Source organism: Phodopus roborovskii, unplaced genomic scaffold (assembly GCF_943737965.1).
Source record: "Phodopus roborovskii unplaced genomic scaffold, PHOROB, whole genome shotgun sequence".
NCBI lineage: Eukaryota > Metazoa > Chordata > Mammalia > Rodentia > Cricetidae > Phodopus > Phodopus roborovskii.
The window spans coordinates 13,325,001-13,346,289 of NW_026126410.1; the positions used below are offsets into that span (position 1 = coordinate 13,325,001).

A 21,289-nucleotide genomic window follows, 5' to 3' on the forward strand; every position below is an offset into this window, starting at 1 on the left:
ACACACGCACACTCCTATTATACTGACCTCCTTGAAGTGCCAAACAAGTGCTCTACCATAGAGCTATATCATCTAACCCCACCTATCTATTCTTATGTGTTAGTGAATGTGAGGAAGGACTGAAACTATAATTGTGTATTTAAAAATCAGAATTGTAGAAATGTTCATTTCTATAAAAACATGCTTATATGCATTCATGCATATGAATAAAAGGGTATTTGGGAGATATTTCCTTTTCATTTTAAGCTTTATAAATGTTTAATGCTTTTATTTTTAAAATGTTAGCTTTATAAATGTTTAATGCTTTATTTTTAAAATTTTCCATAGTGACCCTCCTGTATTTATTAAAGAAATACACATATATGTGTAAGTGAAGTAGGTCCAGTCAAAAGCAATTTGTGAAAAGACTTGCTCAAAAAGATCCATCTGAATCATTTCTGACACTACTGGTGACTTAAAAACAATTTTTTTTAATTATACTGGAATTAGAAGCCAGATTTATAGAGGGTTAAAAATGATTGACTGTCAAGAAAATGGAGATAATGAGTATAAAAGTAAATTTACCACACACTGATACAAGATAATAGATGGGAAAGTGGATTAAGAACTCTTTAAGTTTGAAGAAACTTTAAACATGATTGTAGGTTGAAGGAAGAGAAAGTAGATAATTGGATAATCTGGCAGTTTTGGTGAAGCATGTGAATAATTTCTAGTCAGATAATTCCATGTTATCAGTAAGGTATATTTGGAAATGAGTCAGTTTGTGCCTGGGGCTAATCATTTATAGTATTCTTACATCGAGTACCTGAGAACAGAGATTGATTTAAAAGTCTCATAATTAATAAGCAGCACAGTGTTTGAAATCATCGGTGAATATAAAAGTTTGTATGTTGTGTAGTATGCACACAGACATCTAGAAATGGATTGGATCTTTAAAAAAAAATAGTACTTTGGGATTTAATGAGGAAAACACTCCTAAAAACCTTTAATGGCTTTTAAAACATGTCGCTGTTTTTAAATAATTAATACTTGGAGTTTAATGGCTTCTGTTCTCACTGAATTTACATGGCATCATGGCCATAGACAGTGCCAGGGCTTCTTAATGTAGGATCTGGAAGTGGCCAGTATTGTCCAAGAGAAGTAAGTGGCATGCTTATATGCCTAGGTGGAAGGGCAATGTAGCCCCACTCAGTCTTTAAACTTAGTACATTAAATGACAAACAGGGAATCCTGCAAAACCTGGCATCTCTGTATGGAGGCAGGCCCAGCTCTTCAAGAGGAGGGAAGCCAAGGAACAATGAGGAAGAGGTATGCTTTCCGCATGCTCAGAACCTCTGCCACGCAGCCATTTTTTTAGTTCACCGCCTTCTTTTCTTGCATGGTTAAAATGCTTAACAGTTATTTTAAGATTTTGTAAGTCTATAGGAACCTGTTAATATATTTTGACTGACATGCTGTGTCATAATTTTGCTCCATAACTGTTACTCAGTCCTAAATTTTGATTTCTTTTCTTTTGATATAATTTAAAAATTTGTAATTATAACATATTTCTTTCTTTGCAGAAAAATGCTTTAAATTAAATACTTGAAAGCTAATATTTCATTTTCATTAACCAAATTTCAGAACTTTTGTTTCTTATATTCAGATTAACACTTTTCTATAATTTTTTTTTTTTAGCAGTAAAAGTGTTCATAGTTTTCCTTTTAAGTGAATGTTTGGTTTTTTTGTTGTTGTTCCTGTTTTAGGTTTATCTGGCAAGATTGAGGCAAATAAGACTACAAAATTTCAATGAGCGCCAACAGATTAAAGCCAAACTTCGTGGTGAGAATGTAGGTAAAAATCAATTTTTCAAAAAGTAACTGTAAGAGATTAAGTTTAAGTATGCCATGTCCATAATAATAAAAGTTAAAATTGTTAAAAAGAAAAATGAAGGTCAACAGACCAGAAAACTATATATAGGGATGAACTAAATCTTAAATACATGATTTCCAATTGGTAAGATCATTTGTTCCATAGGAATTTTAATAGAGAATATACTTAATGTCCCAAAAGGGATTAAAGACCACTTGACATCATCCCTCTTTGGTCTTTTGCTCTGGAGACTTCATTTGCAGCTCTTGGAGAAAACTGACATGTTCAATGGTTTCATTTCACATGGTGTTAGTTCAGGCACACATGGCGCTGAGATTGGCTGCTATTTGCTAAGTGGTATGTTGACAATTGTTCTAGAAAGAAGCTAATGGTACCAAAGGACCAGAAGCAACTGAAGAGGCCGACTTGAGGCTCAAAAAGATGGAGTTACTTAAGGTATAGACTACATAATACAACTTCTTAGGAAAATGAAAGCTGAGAGAGAAAAGTTTTTCTCAAAAATTTTTTATATAGATGGATCATTTTCTTATATTGCTTTAACTTTTGGTTTCCCTTTATCTGTCACCTTACAATGTCTGAAAAATAGCATTTTTCTTCTTTATACAATATTTATGAAGAGCAAGTACGTGAAATTATGGTGCAAATACATAAAACTGTGACACATGTAATTCTGTAAAAGAAATAGCCAGAATAGGCTTACTCCAATAATCCCAGCACTAAGTGGGCTGACACAGGAGAATTGCCATGAATTTGAGGCCAGGCTGGGCTTATATATCTTTAAAAAGTAGCCTTAAAAATGAAATCTACAAGTTTCCCTGAAGATGAATGGAATTATGTATAGAAGTTGTCTTTAATGTTTACATCTTAATTTCCATTCCAATGTATTGAACTTATTTTCACTTGGCAAATATAAACTGATCCCTATTGTCCATGGTTAGAGGGGTATAGAGTGAGTATACATTTTTATTTCAGAACCACACATGTTCTACTTTGTTGGCCCAAAGACGGTGTTATGTTAGAGCCAGGTTGGAGGATTATGACCACAGATTGTCCTTCTGATAACTATCATTTCATTAATGATTTTCATTTTCAGGCCCAAACAAATGCACGTGCTGCAGTACTAAAAGAGCAGTTGGAGCGAAAAAGAAAAGAAGCCTATGAGAGAGAGAAGAGAGTGTGGGAAGAGCAGGTAAGACTCTGCTTAATCCAATTCATGCCCTAGGCTCTCACTGAGGTATGTAAACACTGAAACACTGAAGATCAAACCCAGGGCCTTGCTCTTGATAGGCAAGTGTCCATGACCAAGCTGTAGCAGCCCTTTTTTCCTGAGTTCTGTTCCTTCTCCTCTCTCCCTCTCCCTCTCCCTCCCTTCTCACCCTTTCCTCTCCCTTCTAGCCCCACCCCACCCCAGCACCCTTTGTCTTCCAAATTTAAGAATAATCTGCCACAGATTTATACTGCTACTTCAAGATCTTTTACATTCCTAAAATATTTACAAATGGCTCTGTCGTGTATATTCAGAAAAGCTGTCTTTGTGTGTGAGTCTCTTCTGCTCTTCTGCCTGCCCTACTTGGTGATTGTAGCTTTAGAATATACTTGAATTTCCTCCTAGTACTCTTAATTCATTTGAGCTTACCCTCCTTTTCACAGTTCTGGTTCTTTCCTTCCTTCATATGCTTTGTTTTTTCTTTGTTATGGTGATTTTTGTTGTTTTAATCCTGTTGGAACTTGTATAGGTATAACATTAAGCTTATGAGTTAAATTTAAGAAATGATGTGTTTATACATTTTTGGTGTCTATTCATTATTTTATATCCTAATTTTTGTATTTAAAATTTTTATTATAAAAGTTACTTGTAGGTTATTTATAATTTTATTTTTTCTATCTCCAACAGAATATAGCTTGTAGTTGGATAAATTGTAGATTTTTGCCTATGGTTTAGGTCATAGTAAGTTTCATGATCTATAATTTTCTTTTAATTTTGTGGGATTTTAGAGTACAGTATTGCTATGATATGCTATAAGAGATACTCTAGTTTATTATTTATAATTTGCAGGCATTTGTAACTACTGTGATTATGTTGTTTTTGCCTTTAATTTTGACTATTTTACACAGCAGAAAAAATACTTACATGAAGTCACATTTACAGTTCTGTTCAGAACTAAGACTGGCCCTGGGTTCTCTGGTGCCAAAGTCTTAATTCTTACAAAATTTTTCTCTGCTTTCTGAAAGGTTAGTCTTTTGTTGTTATTGTGTTAATTGCTGTATTAGGTTAATTGTCATAGAATGTCTCAGACAATGTTAAGTGATAATAGGGAAGACTTGTTCTTGTCCTTAACAGAAATGATGCAGTACAGCACTATGTGCTGTAATAGGAAGAAATACTAGTTTATGTCTCACTGAGCTGATTTTTTTTCAAAGATCATAAATGAAAGAATCAGAACTCTAGAGCTCAGAAATAATACTAAAAATTTCTCAATAAGTTTTTTTTAACATCCAATGTAATTTTGGATATAACTTTTCTAAGTTCTTCAGTCTTTGTCACTTAAGTTTTTCTCTTTAACTTCAAAACTAAACAGTGGAGAACTCACCTTCATCTTATCATCCCTTTTCTAGTCTAGATTTTAGACTTAGCACAAACAAGGTTTGAATAATGGTACAGTCCCATCTTTTCAGATATCTAGGAATGATTCCCTGGTCCACTGGCCAGAGTGTCACCTCTCTTCATTTGATTTCATATTTGGCTCATGTTCTTAGTGTGGTGTTCCTTGCTTTTCAGGCATGGATAGCATCATACAGCATTGGTCAGCAGCAGTAACTGGCACATTAACATTTCAAAAGTAGAAATCACTGTTCAGACAGTCAGAGGCAGTCATTTCTTATATTACCCAAATCTCTTCCAAACTTTCCTTGCCCTCAAAAATAGTTGTGAGCCTACTTCTGGGGGCATGCATAACCTGTGATGGAAAACAGTCTTTGTTATGTCTCCTAGGATTATGTCTTCAGCACAAGAAGCAAAAGCTTTACTAGTACATGCTACCTTTCACATTGACAAAGATTATAGCAGGCTAAAACTCTGTGTGTGTGGGTGTGTGTGTGTGTGGGGGGGGGTGTATGTGTTTTTGTAAGTCTTTATCATGGTGAGGTTTTTACCATCATGTTCAGGTACAGTATCACAATTGCAAATGTCAAGGCCATTGTTCTTCCTTATTTTTAATTAATCCATTCTAACATTTTTCATAGACCATGAAAGTAGGTGGAGTAGTAATATCTCCATCAAATATGATGAACTTATATGTAGTCCAGTCTTATTTTTTAAGTCTGAATTTAGACAAAAGTCTCACTGAACATCAGATATTTCATAATAGTTGATACATGGGTTCCACTTTTTGTGCTTGACATGTGTTTCCCCCACAGTCTCAGATTCTGGGTCAGCTATTTATTTGCTCCCATCAATATGCATACACAGGCTGCCTTTGGCAGCAGGCTCTACTTGTTTGGTTGCCTGTGTCCCCCAAGATAGGGTGAATGTCTGGGTCTCATTTCATTCAGTGATTGGCATGTAGGACACTAGCATAGCACCTTTATCAAATGTTACTGTTTTCTCTGGACATATAGGCTCTACTTACTTAGAATAGTATGCCTCTTCCGCTCAAATTCATATAACTCAGAAAGCCCAGCCTAGGATTAGCTTTGTCATGATGTGGATAAATTTGTTGGGAATTTTATGACAACTTATTTCAAATCTGTATATAGAAGATTGTTAAGAAGTATTTGTTTATTGAAAGAGCCTGTTATAGGGAGGGGAAATGTCTGGAATGGTAAATCTGACTTTTGATCTTAGTTCTGACAGCTAATTAGTCTGGATTTGTTCTTCAAAAAGAAGTTTAGCTGTGACATATCCTTAGGTGCTACAGAACTACATATGAAATTATTCTGTATTCAAAATATGAAGTCGGACCCCTTTGACATGGAGCTGACATACTGTCTCATGCTTATTAATCCACAAATAGAAGTGGAGTGATGGTCACTGTTCTGTGACTTAACACTTGATAAATCCATACGACTTATGTTTGTAAAGCTTGCTCCATGTTTTGGTCGCATGTTTTCTTTTGTCATTTGGTGGCACTACTGATTAAGTTTTCAGCACATAGTAAAATTAAATATGAAACAGAAAATTGTATAGTAGTAACTGAAACCCTATGATGGTGTAATTTGAAAATTTCTTAAATTTGTGAAGCTTGTGAGGACATGGCATAAATTTGTGCTTCCATAGGTTTATTTTAAAGCCTGTCTTCTAAGAGTTGGGGATATGGCTCAACAATCACGGCTTGCCTAGCATAGCCAAGCCCTTGATTCAATTTCCTAGTACCATAAGAAAAAAAATAATGTCTTATCCAGAATATGGCACTTCTTTCCTGTATTTCCAGCATTCAGGAGGCAAGGCACAAGTTGAAGTCCATGCTGGCCTTTGTGCCATGAGACAGAAGCCAGCCTGTGAGACATGTGTGCATACACACACATACATGTATATGTACAGTAGGCACCAAACATGTCAGTCTCAAATTCACATGCATATATATTTATACATATACACAAACATACACAAATCTGACTTTCAAATCAATGTTTTAGTCCTGTTGAAAATTTTTATATTTAAAACTAGATGAGTTTTGTAAAACTATGCTTAGAAGGTAGTAAATATTCTAGCCATGCAATCAATTTAATTTGCCATGTGATCAGTTTCATTTTTAAAATTGACTTTTTTGGTTATTAAGACTTTATGGGGTTTGTCTTCTATAAAACTTTGTGGGTTTTTGTTTTGTTTTGTTTGTTTTTATCACTGCCTGGGGTTGGGGGCAGACAGCCTCCAGCAGCCCAGGGCTCAAAGGGAATCAAAGTGGGTTAAAGGGGAAAGACACTCACACACTCTGCTAATGGTTTCCTTCTTTTATTCTTCTGATATTTTTCCTCTTATCTCTATCAAGAAATGTCCTTTCTGTCTCTCTTGATATTTTGCTTCTAACTCTAACTTTGTTCTTGATGTTTTCCTTCCAACTCTCTTAACACTTCCTCCAAATTCTCTCATTCTTGATGCTTTCTTCTATTTTTCTTCCTCCTCCTTCCATTTCTTTCTTTACAGCTTGTTTACCCCAGAAAATTCTATACAATATGGTTACACTGTTTTTCCAAGTGAATGATTACAATGAATACAAGTAAAAAAAAAAAAAAAAACATGTTTTCCATATCCCTTAACATAATTAAACAATTTATGTATTACAGGTGAAAAACAAATTATCCCCAAGAGCCTTCATACATTCATACCCAAGCAACTTGTCATAGATTAACAGAGTAAGCAAGCAAGATATTCTTCTCAGGTTTTTTTTTTTTTTTTTTTTTTTTTTTGTTTTTTGTTTTTTGCTTTGTGTTCGTTATTTATCTTGAAAGGTAATCTTATAAGGAATCTTAAAAGAATCACAAACCTAAACTTTTATGTCTAAAAAACAGTCAAAAAAAGACATATCAACTAATAATACTTAGGCTACTTTATTCTTATTCCCTGACCTTAATTCTTAATGAAGAATTCTTCCTTCAGTTATGTGCCTTTCTAGAACTTTAGATTGTCTTCATGAGTTTTCACCTCAAAACTGTTTAACAAAAACATCTTAGTCTAACATTAAGTTATTTTCAAAGCTTTGTTTCAGCTATGATGTACTCCAAAACCTGTGAACACCATCTCCTAACATTAAGGTTAAAAGAATTTAAGCTAGCTAGGCTACTGAAACTCAAATCGTTTTTCTTAATGACTAACCTGAGCTACAGTGGTTATGGCTCCTCAATAAGAAACTCGTGTGTGACACGTCCTTGTTTTATTTTTAATCATCAAAACTCTATTTAAACTTTCATTAATATCAGTTAAGTACAAATTAAGAAGAAATCATCTTCATAATAATCCACAGGTAAAATGCCCAGTAGAACAGGACGCTTCCATGAGATAAACACACTACATTATAGACAGTAGGAATCTCCCCACACCTATCCACACCATGCCAGATACCAGAGAAAGCTGGAAGCAGCAAACATGTAGAGCATAGCAGAAGCAACAGACATTCTATAGTCTGTGGTCTCAGAGCCTTGCCTGTCTGTCTTGGATCCACTGATCATGTTTTGTTTTGTTTTAACTTGGTTGGCTAATCTCCTGAAGTCAGCTGCCATCTGCTGCTCTGCTGACATCACCACCAGCAGTTTTTTTTTTTTTTTTTTTTACACCTATTTCATTTTGAGAATTTCATATATGAGTACTGTATTTACACCATTTTCACTCTGTAGCCTCCATCTTCTAATTCCTGCTAATTAGCACACCCTGTCAAAGTCAATGACCTCATTTTCTTTAATTATCATTACACATACATACAGACACTTACACACACAACCTACTGATCCATTTAGTGTTGCTCATCTGTATGTGCTCAGGGCTGACCACATAGTACTGGCTAACATACCAGAACTTCTCCCTGGAGAAGATTGAAAAAAACTTTGTTGTTTTGGAGTTCAGTTTTTTATTTCCCATTTGATAGCTTTCTGAATTGAGGGGTCAGTGAAATATCTTCTCCTTTGATAGTTACCATTTATTACTATCACCTTACTTTAAGAGTATGTGACTATTTTAATTTAAGAATGACTTCCCTTGAGCTCTTCCATCTTCACATAAGCATAGCTTGTCTTGATTCTTACTTTCTGGTGTCAGACCCTGTTTAACTTGGCAATCTTAACTTACATGCTTGTCTATTTCGGCTTCTCTAAAGGTTAAGTTTAATACAGAAATACTTCTACTAATTACGTTTTATAGCTTCCTTAAAAATATTAAGACAGATAAAGAATTTTCACACTCAAGGTTTTTGCCATATTGATCTTGGAACAAAGCTAAGTATTGCATGAGAGTTTTGGTTTATTTTGTTTTGGAGACAGAATCTCATAGCCCAGGCTATCTTCAAACTTAGTGTGTAGCTTAGGATGACTTTGAACTTCTTTTTTCCTTCATCTACCGTGTACTAGAATTTGAAGCATGTACCAGCAAGCCAGGTTTATGCAGTGCTAGGGATGGAAGCCAGGACTTTGTTAGACAAATGCTAGACACTCTAATTCAGCTCCGACGTCAGCCCTCCCTAGAGTATCTGAGACCATGTGCCTACATTTTCAGAGTTGCACTAGTATCTTATTTATATAGTAGTTGTGCTTATGTATATAGGAATTACGTGGATAAGAAAAAGTTAATTTTTTGGTTCTACTTATCAATTCCTTCCTCATATTAGACAGCTATTCTACCACTGAACTACATCCTAGCCAGAATGAACTCTTTAGCAAGTATGTGATAGGGAGATGGCTCAAGTGGCAAAGTTCCTGCTATCGAAAGCCTAAGGAACTGAATTCAGATCCGCAGCACTGTTGTAAAAACTGAGCAAGGCAATGCACACCTGTTGTTCCAGTCCTAGGGAGGCTGAGAAAAGAAGATCCTTGGTTCCCTGAGCAACCAATCTAGAAAGAATCTTCAAGAGGTTCAGTGAGAGCCCACCACCAACATCAGTTGGACAATGATTGAGGAAGATATGTGACATCAATCTTTGGCCTCCATATAAACACAAAAATAATTATGGCTAAGTGAAGTGTAACTCATTGAAGCAGTGAGAGTATGGGTCTTTTCTTTTTTCTTTTTAAAGGATTTCCTTTATACCCCTATTTATAGGTGCCTGCCTAATGATTTAAAAAATGACTTTTAAGGCATTAAAATCATGACTTGAAATGAACTAAGGGCAATTTCCTTTGTGAAATTGTTTTTATTTATATATAGTCTTACTTCTCTTTAATTATTCATACAACTATATTACTTTTTGATCATTTTGAATCTTAGTTTTCTTTGAATTTTGTAAAGTATTTGACTTGTGGATAACTGTGTGTTGTGAACTTCTGTTCTAAAATGTCCAGTGCTCTGCCTAAACTTTAAACACCGATTATACACTGATGACTTTTTGTTTTTAATTCTGCATTCTAAACATCAGAAAGTTGATATCTGCAAATTAATTAATCAGTAGCTCAATCTAAGCTTTTGTTGCTTAAACCAAATGACCTTATTTGTTAAAGGTTAAATCAATAATTGTTGTGTGTTTCACACAACTTAATCAATTTGATCTCTTCAGAAAAGAGAAAATGTGGATATAACTCTTTTGTTAGAGGAAAAAAACTGAATCTCAGAGAGTCCAAGAAGTAATGAAAAATCGCAACACTAGTAAGTTTGAGGCTTTGAGTGCAGCAGTGTCCAACTTTGATCTGAAGAGCTGTTCAGGCTCTGGGTGCTGGGGAGGTTGCTGTCTTCACCTCATCTGGCTTACACGGTCAGTTCTTGCTCTTTCTTGTTGTTCTTTCATTCTATGTCAGACTACTTAGCATTTCTTATTAACAGAGATTTCCTTTACACTTACCCCTTTCCATTATAGTTTGCACCCTTGATGAAAGAGCATTAAGTCTTACTCATTATGGCGTCCATTATCTAGATGGCATTTGGTGCAGATAGGAACATAATGCAACCTTCAGTTTGTTAGCACATTCTATCAAGTCCTATGAATTTGTTTACTTATAAAAGAATCACATTAGATTCATGTATTGAAATACTAAAAAGTATTTCTTCAAGAGAATTGGCACGAGAGTCTAAAATGTCACTATTGTTCACAACAGCAGTGTTTCTAAGCAGTTCCTTAATTTTGATTTACAGGTGTCTGCTCCAGTTTTTGTAAAAATCATTTAATTTAAAAATAACTTTTAATATATTCTAAAATGCTGACGTTGTATAGGACAATTTTGGGATTTATTTCTACTTTCATAGAATCTGAGAAGCCTTGAATATATATTCTTTTGTTAACAAAACAGTTGAAAAATATTTTAGCATAATCCTTCACAGTGAGAATACTTGGTTGTTATGAGTTCTAGATACTTTAAATTTTTATTTCACATCTTGAAATGAGTATAATTAATTATATTGACCTGTGGTTAAGTCAATTATCCCATTGTTTAAATGGATAGATACTGGTATAAAACAAAACAAAACAAAAAAAAACCCTAGATGCCTAAATATTAGAATTACCACTTTATTCATAGCTAAGTAAATACTTCCTGAAATATATATTTACTGAAAGTCTTAGTGATTGAGAAAGCATTAAAGTAACCAGTAACTCACTCCATGCTACCAATAGCACACCTAATTTCATTGCCTGTTTCTTTGTTGGTTTGTTTGTTTTTTTTATTTAAAAGTTCACTGTCTTGGGAGCTGGAAAGATGGCTCAGGAGTGCTCTTGGAGAACACCTGAGCACCTGAATATCTCTACACCCACATCAGGCAGCTCTCAACCTCCTGAAATGCTAGCTTCTGGAGAACCTTGATTCATCTGGCTCACATGCACACATACTGTGTCCACACACATCCACACTATTATGAAATAATAAATTTTTAAGCTCACAATATTTGTTTATTAGAGTCTCAATAGCTAGTACATAATAAAAAGAAACACTGATATAATGGGTAAATTTTACTTTCTGGACCTGTCACTCATCCATTGTTTTTCATGTTGATATTTGTATAAGTTCCCTGGTGTTGAAAGATGGGTTTTCAAACTTTTTTTTTTTTTAAAAAAGAAAGAAAAGTACATTGGTAGAAATTTCAGAAGCATTTCTTTCTGAAATGCAAAATTAATAAACTACTTTTACACCAAATAGTGTATTAGATTAAAATAAAGTAATAGTTTAGAAGTGAATGTTTTGTAAGACTTTCATAGATTGTTTTTGTCTATATTATTTTTATGAGTATGTGTGTCTGCTTGTGTGAGATGCTGTGCACCAAGTGTGTGCAAGAGCCCATGGAAGCCAAGGGTGGCGTTGGATCTCCTGAAACGGGAGTTAACAAATGATTGTGAGCTACTGTATTGGTGCTGTGAACTCACCATAGGTGCTCTGTAAGAGAAGTAACTTAATGCTCTTAACTACTGAGCATTCCTGGTGACCATAGAAGACTTTTTGTGTGTCGGGGGAGAGGGCAGGCATCATTTTATAAGGCATTGCTATTGCAGTGGTAGCCAATTTTATTTAGAAGTATTTGACAGATACATGGCTGTATTTCCATATGTAGCCAGAGGATTTTCTTGTTCAGTGTTCTACCAGCATATATCATAGTGACCAACCCAATGAGTAATTAAGGAATGAGAAACTATCTGTACTATGCATAAAAGAGATTTGAGCCTTTTATTTCTCCATGAAGATATAAACCTGGTGTGTTTAGCTGTGTATTCTGTCTTCTGCAGTTGGTGGTGAGGGTAAGGAGTTCAGATGTTTCTCCACCTTTGGAGCATCAGGAAACCTCGGGTTCTCCATCAAAGCAGCAAATGAGACCTGTTATTTCTGTGACATCAGCTTTGAAAGAAGTGGGCCTGGTAAGTTTCATAAAATTTAGGATTCCTCAGAGACTAAAGGTTATTTTAAATAAAAATAAATTTAATGAATTGATAGTAGTCCCTAATGTCCTCTTTGTTGTTTTTCTAGAGAAAAAGTATCTTCTTGGAAATTTTTCTTTTGGCTTTCTTTGAATATTGGAACTTTTCTGCCCATAGATTTTATCCAGGACTCTGTCATGGTTAAATATACCTTGAGCACTCTGCTCCTGGAGAGTCCCTATAAAGAGTCAGTTTCCAGTCCGAAGAAAGTCATGTTGTTGCTGATGTGTGTTACACAGGCCTATACTGATGACATCTGTGGTACTGCATGCTGTTTCATGCCGTTAAACCGTGTATAGCATGTCATTCTTTTAGGTATTGCAACAGTCTAGAGATGATTCATGGTACATGGAAGAGATACATGTGTTATATGCACTTACCATTTTGAATATGAGAATAGAGCACTCGTGGATTTTGTCAAGGGATTAGGGAGATCATGTGTAGGGGCATTATGTTGAAATGACTCTGTTTTCTATGTTAAAACAAGGACAGACTGATAAGATGGCTCAATGGGGGAAAGGTGCTTGCCATGGCACCTGACGGCCTGAGTTTGATCCCTGAGACTGACCAACATGGTAGAAGGAAAGATTGCCTCCCACAAATTTTCCTCCGACTTCCATGTTTATGTAGTTGTAACCCCAGCAGCAGCAGCAAGCATACCCACACATTAAATGAATTTAGTAAAAACATTTGAAAGCAATATACTGAAAATAATGTGGCAAACAGTTTTATACCCTAACCCTTGTGATTAACATTTTTAAAAAAAATAGCATCTCGTTGGTAATTAAAGTAACTAGCTCTAGGAACAAAATCCAACTATTTGAAACTTTCTAACATGGTAAATGATGTTCGATGTAATTTTTCATTTTTTAACTTCTACTTCTGAATACAGATAATAAAACAAACAAAAATGTGTGAACAAGTAGTTTCAACTTGCAAGTGTGCACCAGGTTACCTGTCTAAAAAAAAAAAAAAAAAAACTGTTCTGGATAAAAGAAATGGCTGGGAAAGTGGAGTGCGTGCTGGACTTTAATGGCCCTGAAAACAGTCTCCTGAGCCCTACAACTTAGTAACCTCTTTTCCTTTCCAGTAGCTGCAGTCTGTGACTTGTATTTCTTGGGATTCATTAGATTTGTTTCACGATGCAAAGGTCATTGATTACCATATAGATTATTTTTTTTTTTTGCAGCCTTTGCACTTATTTTGAAAATAAGGCAACGTATAAAACTGTATCATGGTCACTCTTCAGAGCTTTGTATAAGAATCTGTTGTTCTCCCAGTATGTTTTATCTGTTTCTGATCATGACTTTGCATATGCCACATTGTTTACAGCAACTTTAGATACCATTGTGTGGTTTCCTTCCTGGTACCCAGTCTCACATCTCAAGTAGCTGTTCATCTCTCTGACTGCTTTCCTGGGTAAAACCCTCCTTGTCTCATTTACATTTGTTACTTTAAATCTGATCACTATTCTTTTATATTTTTCAAATACTGTAAAATTTGACATAATCTCTGAGACTAAATGTTTTTTCTTACTGTGTTGTATTTATAGAAACTGCTTATTTAAAACTTTGAAGATTATTTAGTCACACAAAGTCATAGCTTTTATAACAAATAATCTTTTCATATACTTTAAATTACAAGTTTTTAAGAATATCTTTATTATACTAATCAGAAGCAGAATTTACATTATTATTGTAACAAATGAGTAAGAATCTGTTCTTGCTAACCTCCTCCCATAGAGAAGAAAGCTAGTTGTCAATTATGTTTAATGCTTTGGCTGTGTGTGTGTGTGTGTGTGTGTGTGTGTGTGTGTGTGTGTGTGTGTAAAAAGATGGTTTCAAAATAATACATCTTGAATTCTTTACCAAAGCACTACCCTGGGACTAAGAATTTAACTAAGTTGGTAGAACACTTACTTGAGACAGTCCCCAGGATCATATCTTTTTAGGATGTTTTTGTTTTATATATGTGGGTGTTTTGTCTGCACAGAGGTGCCCCCAGAAGCCAGAAGAGAATGTTAAATCTTTTAGAATTGGAGTTACAGTTGATTGTGAGGCATCTTGTGGGTTCTGGGAATCATACCCAGGTCCTGTACAAGAGCAGCCAATGTTCTTATCCACTGAGCCATCTCTCTAGCCCCAAGAACCATTTTTTTAAGCAAAAAATAATGACCCTTATCCTAGCTCTAATAAACAAATAATATGGATTTTCTTTATCTGTCTGTAATTGACTTTAAATTATCAAAAATTAGATACCAAGGAGGACAAAGAGATCATTATTAGCAGTAATCCACAAACATGACATATAACTTGGAATTGACCCTAATATATATTAATCTTATTAACTAATTGACAATGCTTAAATGTTCATCATTACTGATAATGAAAGAAGCTATGTTAACATTTTACAGGAATGTGAAAAGTTCATAGGGGTAAGATAAATAAGGAACTAAAAGTAACAAAAATATCAACTGTTTCAGCATAGAGTTCTACAATGGTTTTAATCTCTTACTCTTGTTTAAAGGAAGGAAGTTTAACTGGTACCCAAGAAAGTTCAGAAGAAATGCAAAAGAGCAACAACACTATTTCAGTAAGTTCAGTATTCAAAGATTCTGTGGGGCATTTTATTTAATAATATGCTCACTAAAGTGTAACTCTTTCAGAGTAAGCGAGAAATACTGCGTAGGTTAAATGAAAATCTTAAAGCTCAAGAAGATGACAAGGAAAAGCAGCATCACTCCGATTCTTGTGAGATTGTTGTTCATAAAGATGCCAAAGAGTATGAGAAAGAAAATACTGTTTCCTCTGACCGCAAGAAGTGGGAGGTCGGAGGTCAGCTTGTGATTCCTCTGGATGAAGTGACACTTGATATGTCCTTCTCTGCAACTGAGTGTACGTATGAGCATGGCCATGTCCTGTTGTGGTTTAGCACTCACACAAACCTGAATCCTGGCTATCCCAAGGAACCAGCATGTAGATAGATTGAGGGAGGTAGGAAAGTTCTGTACATCTTCCACATGGGCATATAGTATCTTCCAGTAAAATGTAAAGAACATGAAAAACACTGTAAGAGTCTAGTGAGAGGAGAACTAAGGAAATGTATTTAAATTGTACATTTGACCCTTTACACCATGTTAATCTGTGTGTGTTTGTTCTTGATGAAGTGAAGGAACTTCCTGGTGGGTTAGACAGTGACTCACTATGTATCCAGGACTGGCCTTGAACTCATAATCCTCTTGCCTCTGCCTCTGGATGCTGGGTAGTTTACCTAGCAAGAATTGCCAAGCATCTGCTGTGTTCTTATTCTTACATTGTTCTAGGCACTAGAGATACTATGAACAAAACAGAAGTCTATGTTCTTTTGAGCTCACGCTCTAAATAGGCAAGTGTGGCTGTGAGCAATGCTTGTTTCACCTGGTTTTGAGTTGTTCAGAAGCCCAGTAATTCCTTATTGAGTATCTGCTGAATGCCAACCACTCTTAAGCAGTAGAAACATGACAGTTAAGGCATAGTCCCTCTTCAGAAGGATAGAATATAATGGAAAGGGTTACCAGTAGAAAAGCAATTATAATTGATAACACACTAATAATAATGGGCTACTCTGAGACTACTTCCAATGGCAGAAATGAGTCTTTGGAAGTCAAGGAAGTAGTTTCTTTAAACTGTAAAATGTACTTGGTAAAAGTAGTTAGCTGAGGCAAAGCCCAACCAAGGGTTTAGACAGAGAACAACCAGGACTCAGGTTACAGGCTTGATCTCACTATGTCTCACTGTATATCTCTATCTATGAGCTCATGATTGTCTTGCCTCTGTCTTCTAAGTGCTGGAATAATAGATGTGAACCACAATCCCTAGCTCCCAGTCTTGTAAAGAGAACTTGATATAATTCAGCATGGATAGCAAAACACAATTCTCTGACTAGATCCTTATTATGATGGGTTCTACAGTTGACTCCAAGAAATGGTTCAGACTTATTAGTATGGAAGGGAGAGTTTAAAATGGGGTCTTGCTGGTGATTAATGTAGAAACTCACAACTGGTCAAAGTACAGAGAATACATGTAAGCACAGAGATCAGCCACCAGTAGACTTATCTATACCATACACTATAACATACATACACGACAGAGTGAGGGTAGAGAGCACACAAGCATACGGGACTGTTATGGAAATGGTGGGGTGGAAAGATCTTGAGAGCCAGAAGTTGAGGAGGACTGGATTGAAACAGTATCTTCTGGGCATGACAGGAATACTCACTCGTAAACTCACAGTAGCTGTGGTCATCTATAGAAGATCAAGCCAGTCAGCATTCTAGCATGGAGGGGGAAGCAGTTCATGGGATTCCTTCTCTAGCTACCTATTTACAGCTCATGGCTTCTGGGGGAGAGGCAGTCAGTTTTCTTTAATCCTGTTATCTCTATCATCCTCTTTTGATGATCCTGGACTCAGGAGTATATGAACTACAAAAATTTGACTCAGTGAGGGTTTTTGTTGTTGTTGTTGTTTTTAAGGACATGAAATGAGGTGAGAGGAAAGATACGTATGGCTGGAGTTGAGGGTGAATATGATCAAAAAAGAGTTAATACATTTAAATCAATAAAAGGTCAGCAAATGTGTTCACCACATCAGAAGGTAGTATCTGTTACAATAAATTTTAACACCTGTAGAACAAAACACCATTTCATATGGACATGGCTTTGTTTGTTTATTGTACAGTTTTTATTTATAAACACTGGAATTTGAGTTTTGTGTAATTACTTTAATATATTTGGTTTCTTTTCTTGGAAGAAAGCTCATGATTACTTCCTGCAGCATTTTTATAATAGCTGCTTTTAAGTTGTTATGTAATTGCAACATCTGGGTTACATTGTGTTGACTGTTTTCTGTAACAGCTGAGATTTTGTATTTCTTTGTATGTCAAATAATTTCTAGCCATGTCTTCATCTTGAAGATTGCCTAATTGCTTAAATCCCACAGAGAATGTTGATACAGTTGTGTTAGCAGGAGCTGGCCAAGGTGGGTTAGCTGTAAGATCCTGTGTTCTCTCTTGTGGTTCACGGTTCTGCTGTTAGTTCATTTTTTCATAGCCTGTCAGTGCTCTTTGGATCTTAGCATGTATTCCACCTCCTATGTAGCACGAATTCTAATTTTTCTTAATAATAAAAATTCAGAGTCAGCTATCAGGGGGTGAAAGCTGAAAGATCAGAGAAACAAAGAGGCCAGCCACTAGTGTATTTACCTCTACCAATGCTCAGACCAAAGGGGCAATCCTGTCTTCAGACTGCATCCTCAGACTGACTGCTCCTTAGACTGCATCCTCAGACTGCTTCCGTAGACTGACTGCTCTCTCTCCACACAGCCATATCCCTTCTTGTCTCCACCTTCTTAGTGCTGGAATTAAAGGTGTGTGACCCCAAGTACTGGGATTAACGGTGTGAGCCACCAATGCCAAGCCTCTATGGCTAACTAGTGTATCTAGCTTTGAACTCTGATCTTCAGGGAAGCTTTACTTGTTAGATCATAAACAAAATATTACCACACTCGTAGTCTGGGGCCTGGACAGTAGTCTGTTAGTTCAGTTTCCAAAGTCTTTGAGAAGCTGCTCAAGACTGGATCCATGTGTGCACACAGGAACAGCAATCTGAAGTACTAAGAAATACACAAACCAAGCTGGATAGCAATATGTGAGAAACAATAGCTGAGGCTGTCCTTTGGCTTCCACATACATGCATACTTAGACACACATGAAAATGGGGTAGGAATAATATACAGAACAGTAGGAAAACATGGTTTGACTCAAAACGGAGAACAGAATATTTCTGGAAGAAAGATGACAAATTGAGGGCTATTTTATGTATGTTTGCCATTGAAGAGGCATTGTGAACTTGAGGAAATTAGTCGTCATTGTACCAAAGGGATAAGTAAAATCCATTTTTAAAGTAAATGGAAGGTGAAATAGAAAAAATATAGATCTTTATAGGAAGTGAAATAAAAAACATAGGTGGAGGTTACTTGATAGGGATGTAAAGACATTTTAGCCTTCTAAAAAAAGTTGAGATTAATTTTCCCCAATTATGAGAACAAAGTATTTGATGGCACTCTGCTGTCTTAGAGCTGTTGATTTCCATTACAGTTAGAATACAGCCCCTTCATGGTCCAAGAGACTCTGTTCTCCCTTTGTGTTTTTCATGCCACTCTATCCATTTCCTTTCCTTCACCATCTCTCTCACCACCTCCTAACCCTGCTGCACTCTGTCTTTCCACAGCTCTCACTCCTCCCTCTTCTCCGGTCTTTTATGTGATGTTTATTCCTTTTTTTTTTTTTTTTCCTCATCCTAATTCGTGAGTTATCACCTACTTTCGAAAGTTCTCTTTATAACATACTTCTAAAAGCATGTCTATTTTTTATTCTAATTCCTCTCCTTCTGTTCTTGCTTACCTTACTTTTTCCTATCAGTGAGCAAAACTATTCAGTCACTGGAGTGCTTTTGTTATTTTTTAATTTCATTTTACATTCCAATCACAGTTCTCCCTCCCACCCTCCTTCTGGCCTCCCTCACCTCTTCCCAAAGGTTAAGGGCTCCCATAGAGATCAACAAAGCTTGGCCCATTAAGTTGAGGCAGAACCAGACCCCTCCCCCTTGCATTAATGTTGAGCATGGCATCCCACCATAGGGAATGGGCTCCAAAAAGCCAGCTCATGCACCATGGATAGATCCTTGTCCTACTACCGGGGTCCCCTCAGACAGATCAACTATTGTACACATGCAGAGGACCTAGTTCAGTCTCATAGAGTCTCCACAGCTGTAGATCTAGAGTTCATAAGCTTGGTTCGGCAGTCTCTGTAGATTCCCCTTCATGATGTTGATCTCCCTTGCTCATATATTCCCTCCTCCTTCTCTTCAACTGGATTCTCAGAGCTTGGCCTGGTGCTTGGTTGTGGATCTCTGTACCTAGTTCCATCAATTTCTGATAAAGGCTATGATTATAGTTAGGCTATTCACCAATCTGATTACAGGGGAAGGACAGTTCAGTTAACCTCTTCACTATTGCTAGGAGTCTTAACTAGCTAGGGTCATCTTTGTGGATTCCTGGGAATTTTCCTAGTCCCAAGTGGCCCCATAGTGGCTCTCTCTATCAAGATATCTCTTTCATTACTCTCCTACTTCATCCCTTCCCCATCTCAACCATCCCATTCCCGTCTGTTCTCATACCCCATCCCCCAGTTTACCCAGGAGATCTCATCTAATTCCCCTTCCTAGGGTGACCCATGCATCTCTCTTAGGGTCTTCCTTATTACCTAGCTTTTCTGGGGCCGTGGATTGTAGTCTCATTATCCTTTGCTTTACATCTAGTATCCACTTATGAGTGAGTACATACCATATGTGCTTATCTTTCTGAGTCTGGGTTACCTTACGCAGGATAATGTTTTCTAGTTCCATCCATTTGCCTGCAAATTTCATGATGTCATTGGTTTTTGTTGTTGTTTTCAGCTGAGTAATAATCTATTGTGTAAATGTACCAGATTTTCTTTATTAATTCTTTGGTTGAGGGGCATCTAGGTTGTTTTCAGGTTCTAGCTATTATTAATAATGTTGCTATGAACATTGTTGAACAAGTGTCTTTGTGGTATGATTGAGCATCCTTTGGGTATATGCCCAAGAGTGATATCACTGGGTCTTGAGGTAGATGGATTCCAAATCTTCTGAGAAACCATTGGTAAATTCAGCAGCCTTATTTTATAGATCTCTGTACAATCTGATGTATATATATCATTTTCTTCCCACAATGAATAACAAACCTCACTCATTTCTTTTTAATTTTTTATTAGAATTTAAAATGAGTTTCCTTGTGGGATTTTCATAATTTATTTTCACTGATAATCCTGTGGGGTTTTTTTCCTTTGTTTAACTATATTGCATTTCCTTTTAACATACAAGTTTTATAACTAAGCTTGTCTAACATATACCACATTCTGGGCTTTCTATGTGGGTAGCTCAAATTTTATACTAGAAAATAGTCAATAAATAAAAGGACACATAACACCTGTTGTAAGAAGTCTGCAGTAGGAGGCTATAGCTGACTTGGCTTCTGGATTAGAGATTCTCAACCTGTGGTTCCAGACCCCTTTAGGGTCAAACCTTTTCATTGGGTCACCTAAGACCATGGAGAAACATAGATGTTTACATTAAGATTCATAACAGTAGCAAAACTACAGTCATGAAGTAGCAACAAAAGTAATTTTATGGTTGGGGTTATCACAACATGAGGGACTGTATTAAAAGGTTACATGCAGCATTAGGAAGTTTGAGAACCACTGCCAGGATAAGAGGCTGGGTGACGGACACATAAGCTTCCTGGAAATTGATTTTAAAAGAAATTTTATTTTGTTGTTTGGGACAGGGTTACATATACTTGTCTGGCATGAACCCATGAAGGAGTTCCTGCCTCAGAACTTCAGTCCTAAGGTTGCAGGTGTAGGCCACCATGCTCACCTTTTCTTATTTCTTAAGAAAGCAGGAAGACGGATCACAAGTAACCCAAAAACACAAGAACTAGGTGATCACTTAAATGTCCTTCTCCAGTGAGTAATCTCATAATCTCTGTCTTTTAAACATTGGTTTTGATTGGCTGGCCATATTGTGCTTGATTATTTTGCTTAGGGACAAAACCCTGAATTTTAGTCAGGGGAGTTCATGTACCTTTATATATTTTTGTAACTATTCTTAACCTTTGCTCTGGGATACAGTTTAGTTAGTTACGAATATATTGATACTTTTAGACCTTCTTCCTAAACTCTATGAAGTGGAATAGAGCAGTGTTTAGTCTATGGCTAATCTCTCCCCTTTCTGAACAGTCTGCCTGATGGCTTGTGAGCTACA

The 21,289-nt window shown here is 36.2% G+C and overlaps 1 protein-coding gene across 4 annotated transcripts in view; it reads left to right on the forward strand.

Annotated features, from left to right (window-relative positions):
• Positions 1-21,289, forward strand: part of Nek1 (NIMA related kinase 1) — a 115,043-nt gene that overhangs the window by 58,212 nt on the left and 35,542 nt on the right. The window contains exons 17-23 of one of the 4 annotated variants that reach the window (XM_051182461.1): positions 1,225-1,308; positions 1,746-1,829; positions 2,230-2,307; positions 2,966-3,061; positions 12,219-12,347; positions 14,934-14,999; positions 15,073-15,301. In XM_051182461.1, coding sequence (XP_051038418.1) covers positions 1,225-1,308; positions 1,746-1,829; positions 2,230-2,307; positions 2,966-3,061; positions 12,219-12,347; positions 14,934-14,999; positions 15,073-15,301 — 766 coding nt within the window. The remainder of the gene's footprint in view (positions 1-1,224; positions 1,309-1,745; positions 1,830-2,229; positions 2,308-2,965; positions 3,062-12,218; positions 12,348-14,933; positions 15,000-15,072; positions 15,302-21,289) is intronic. The other 3 variants (XM_051182462.1, XM_051182463.1, XM_051182465.1) reach the window with 3 other exon arrangements.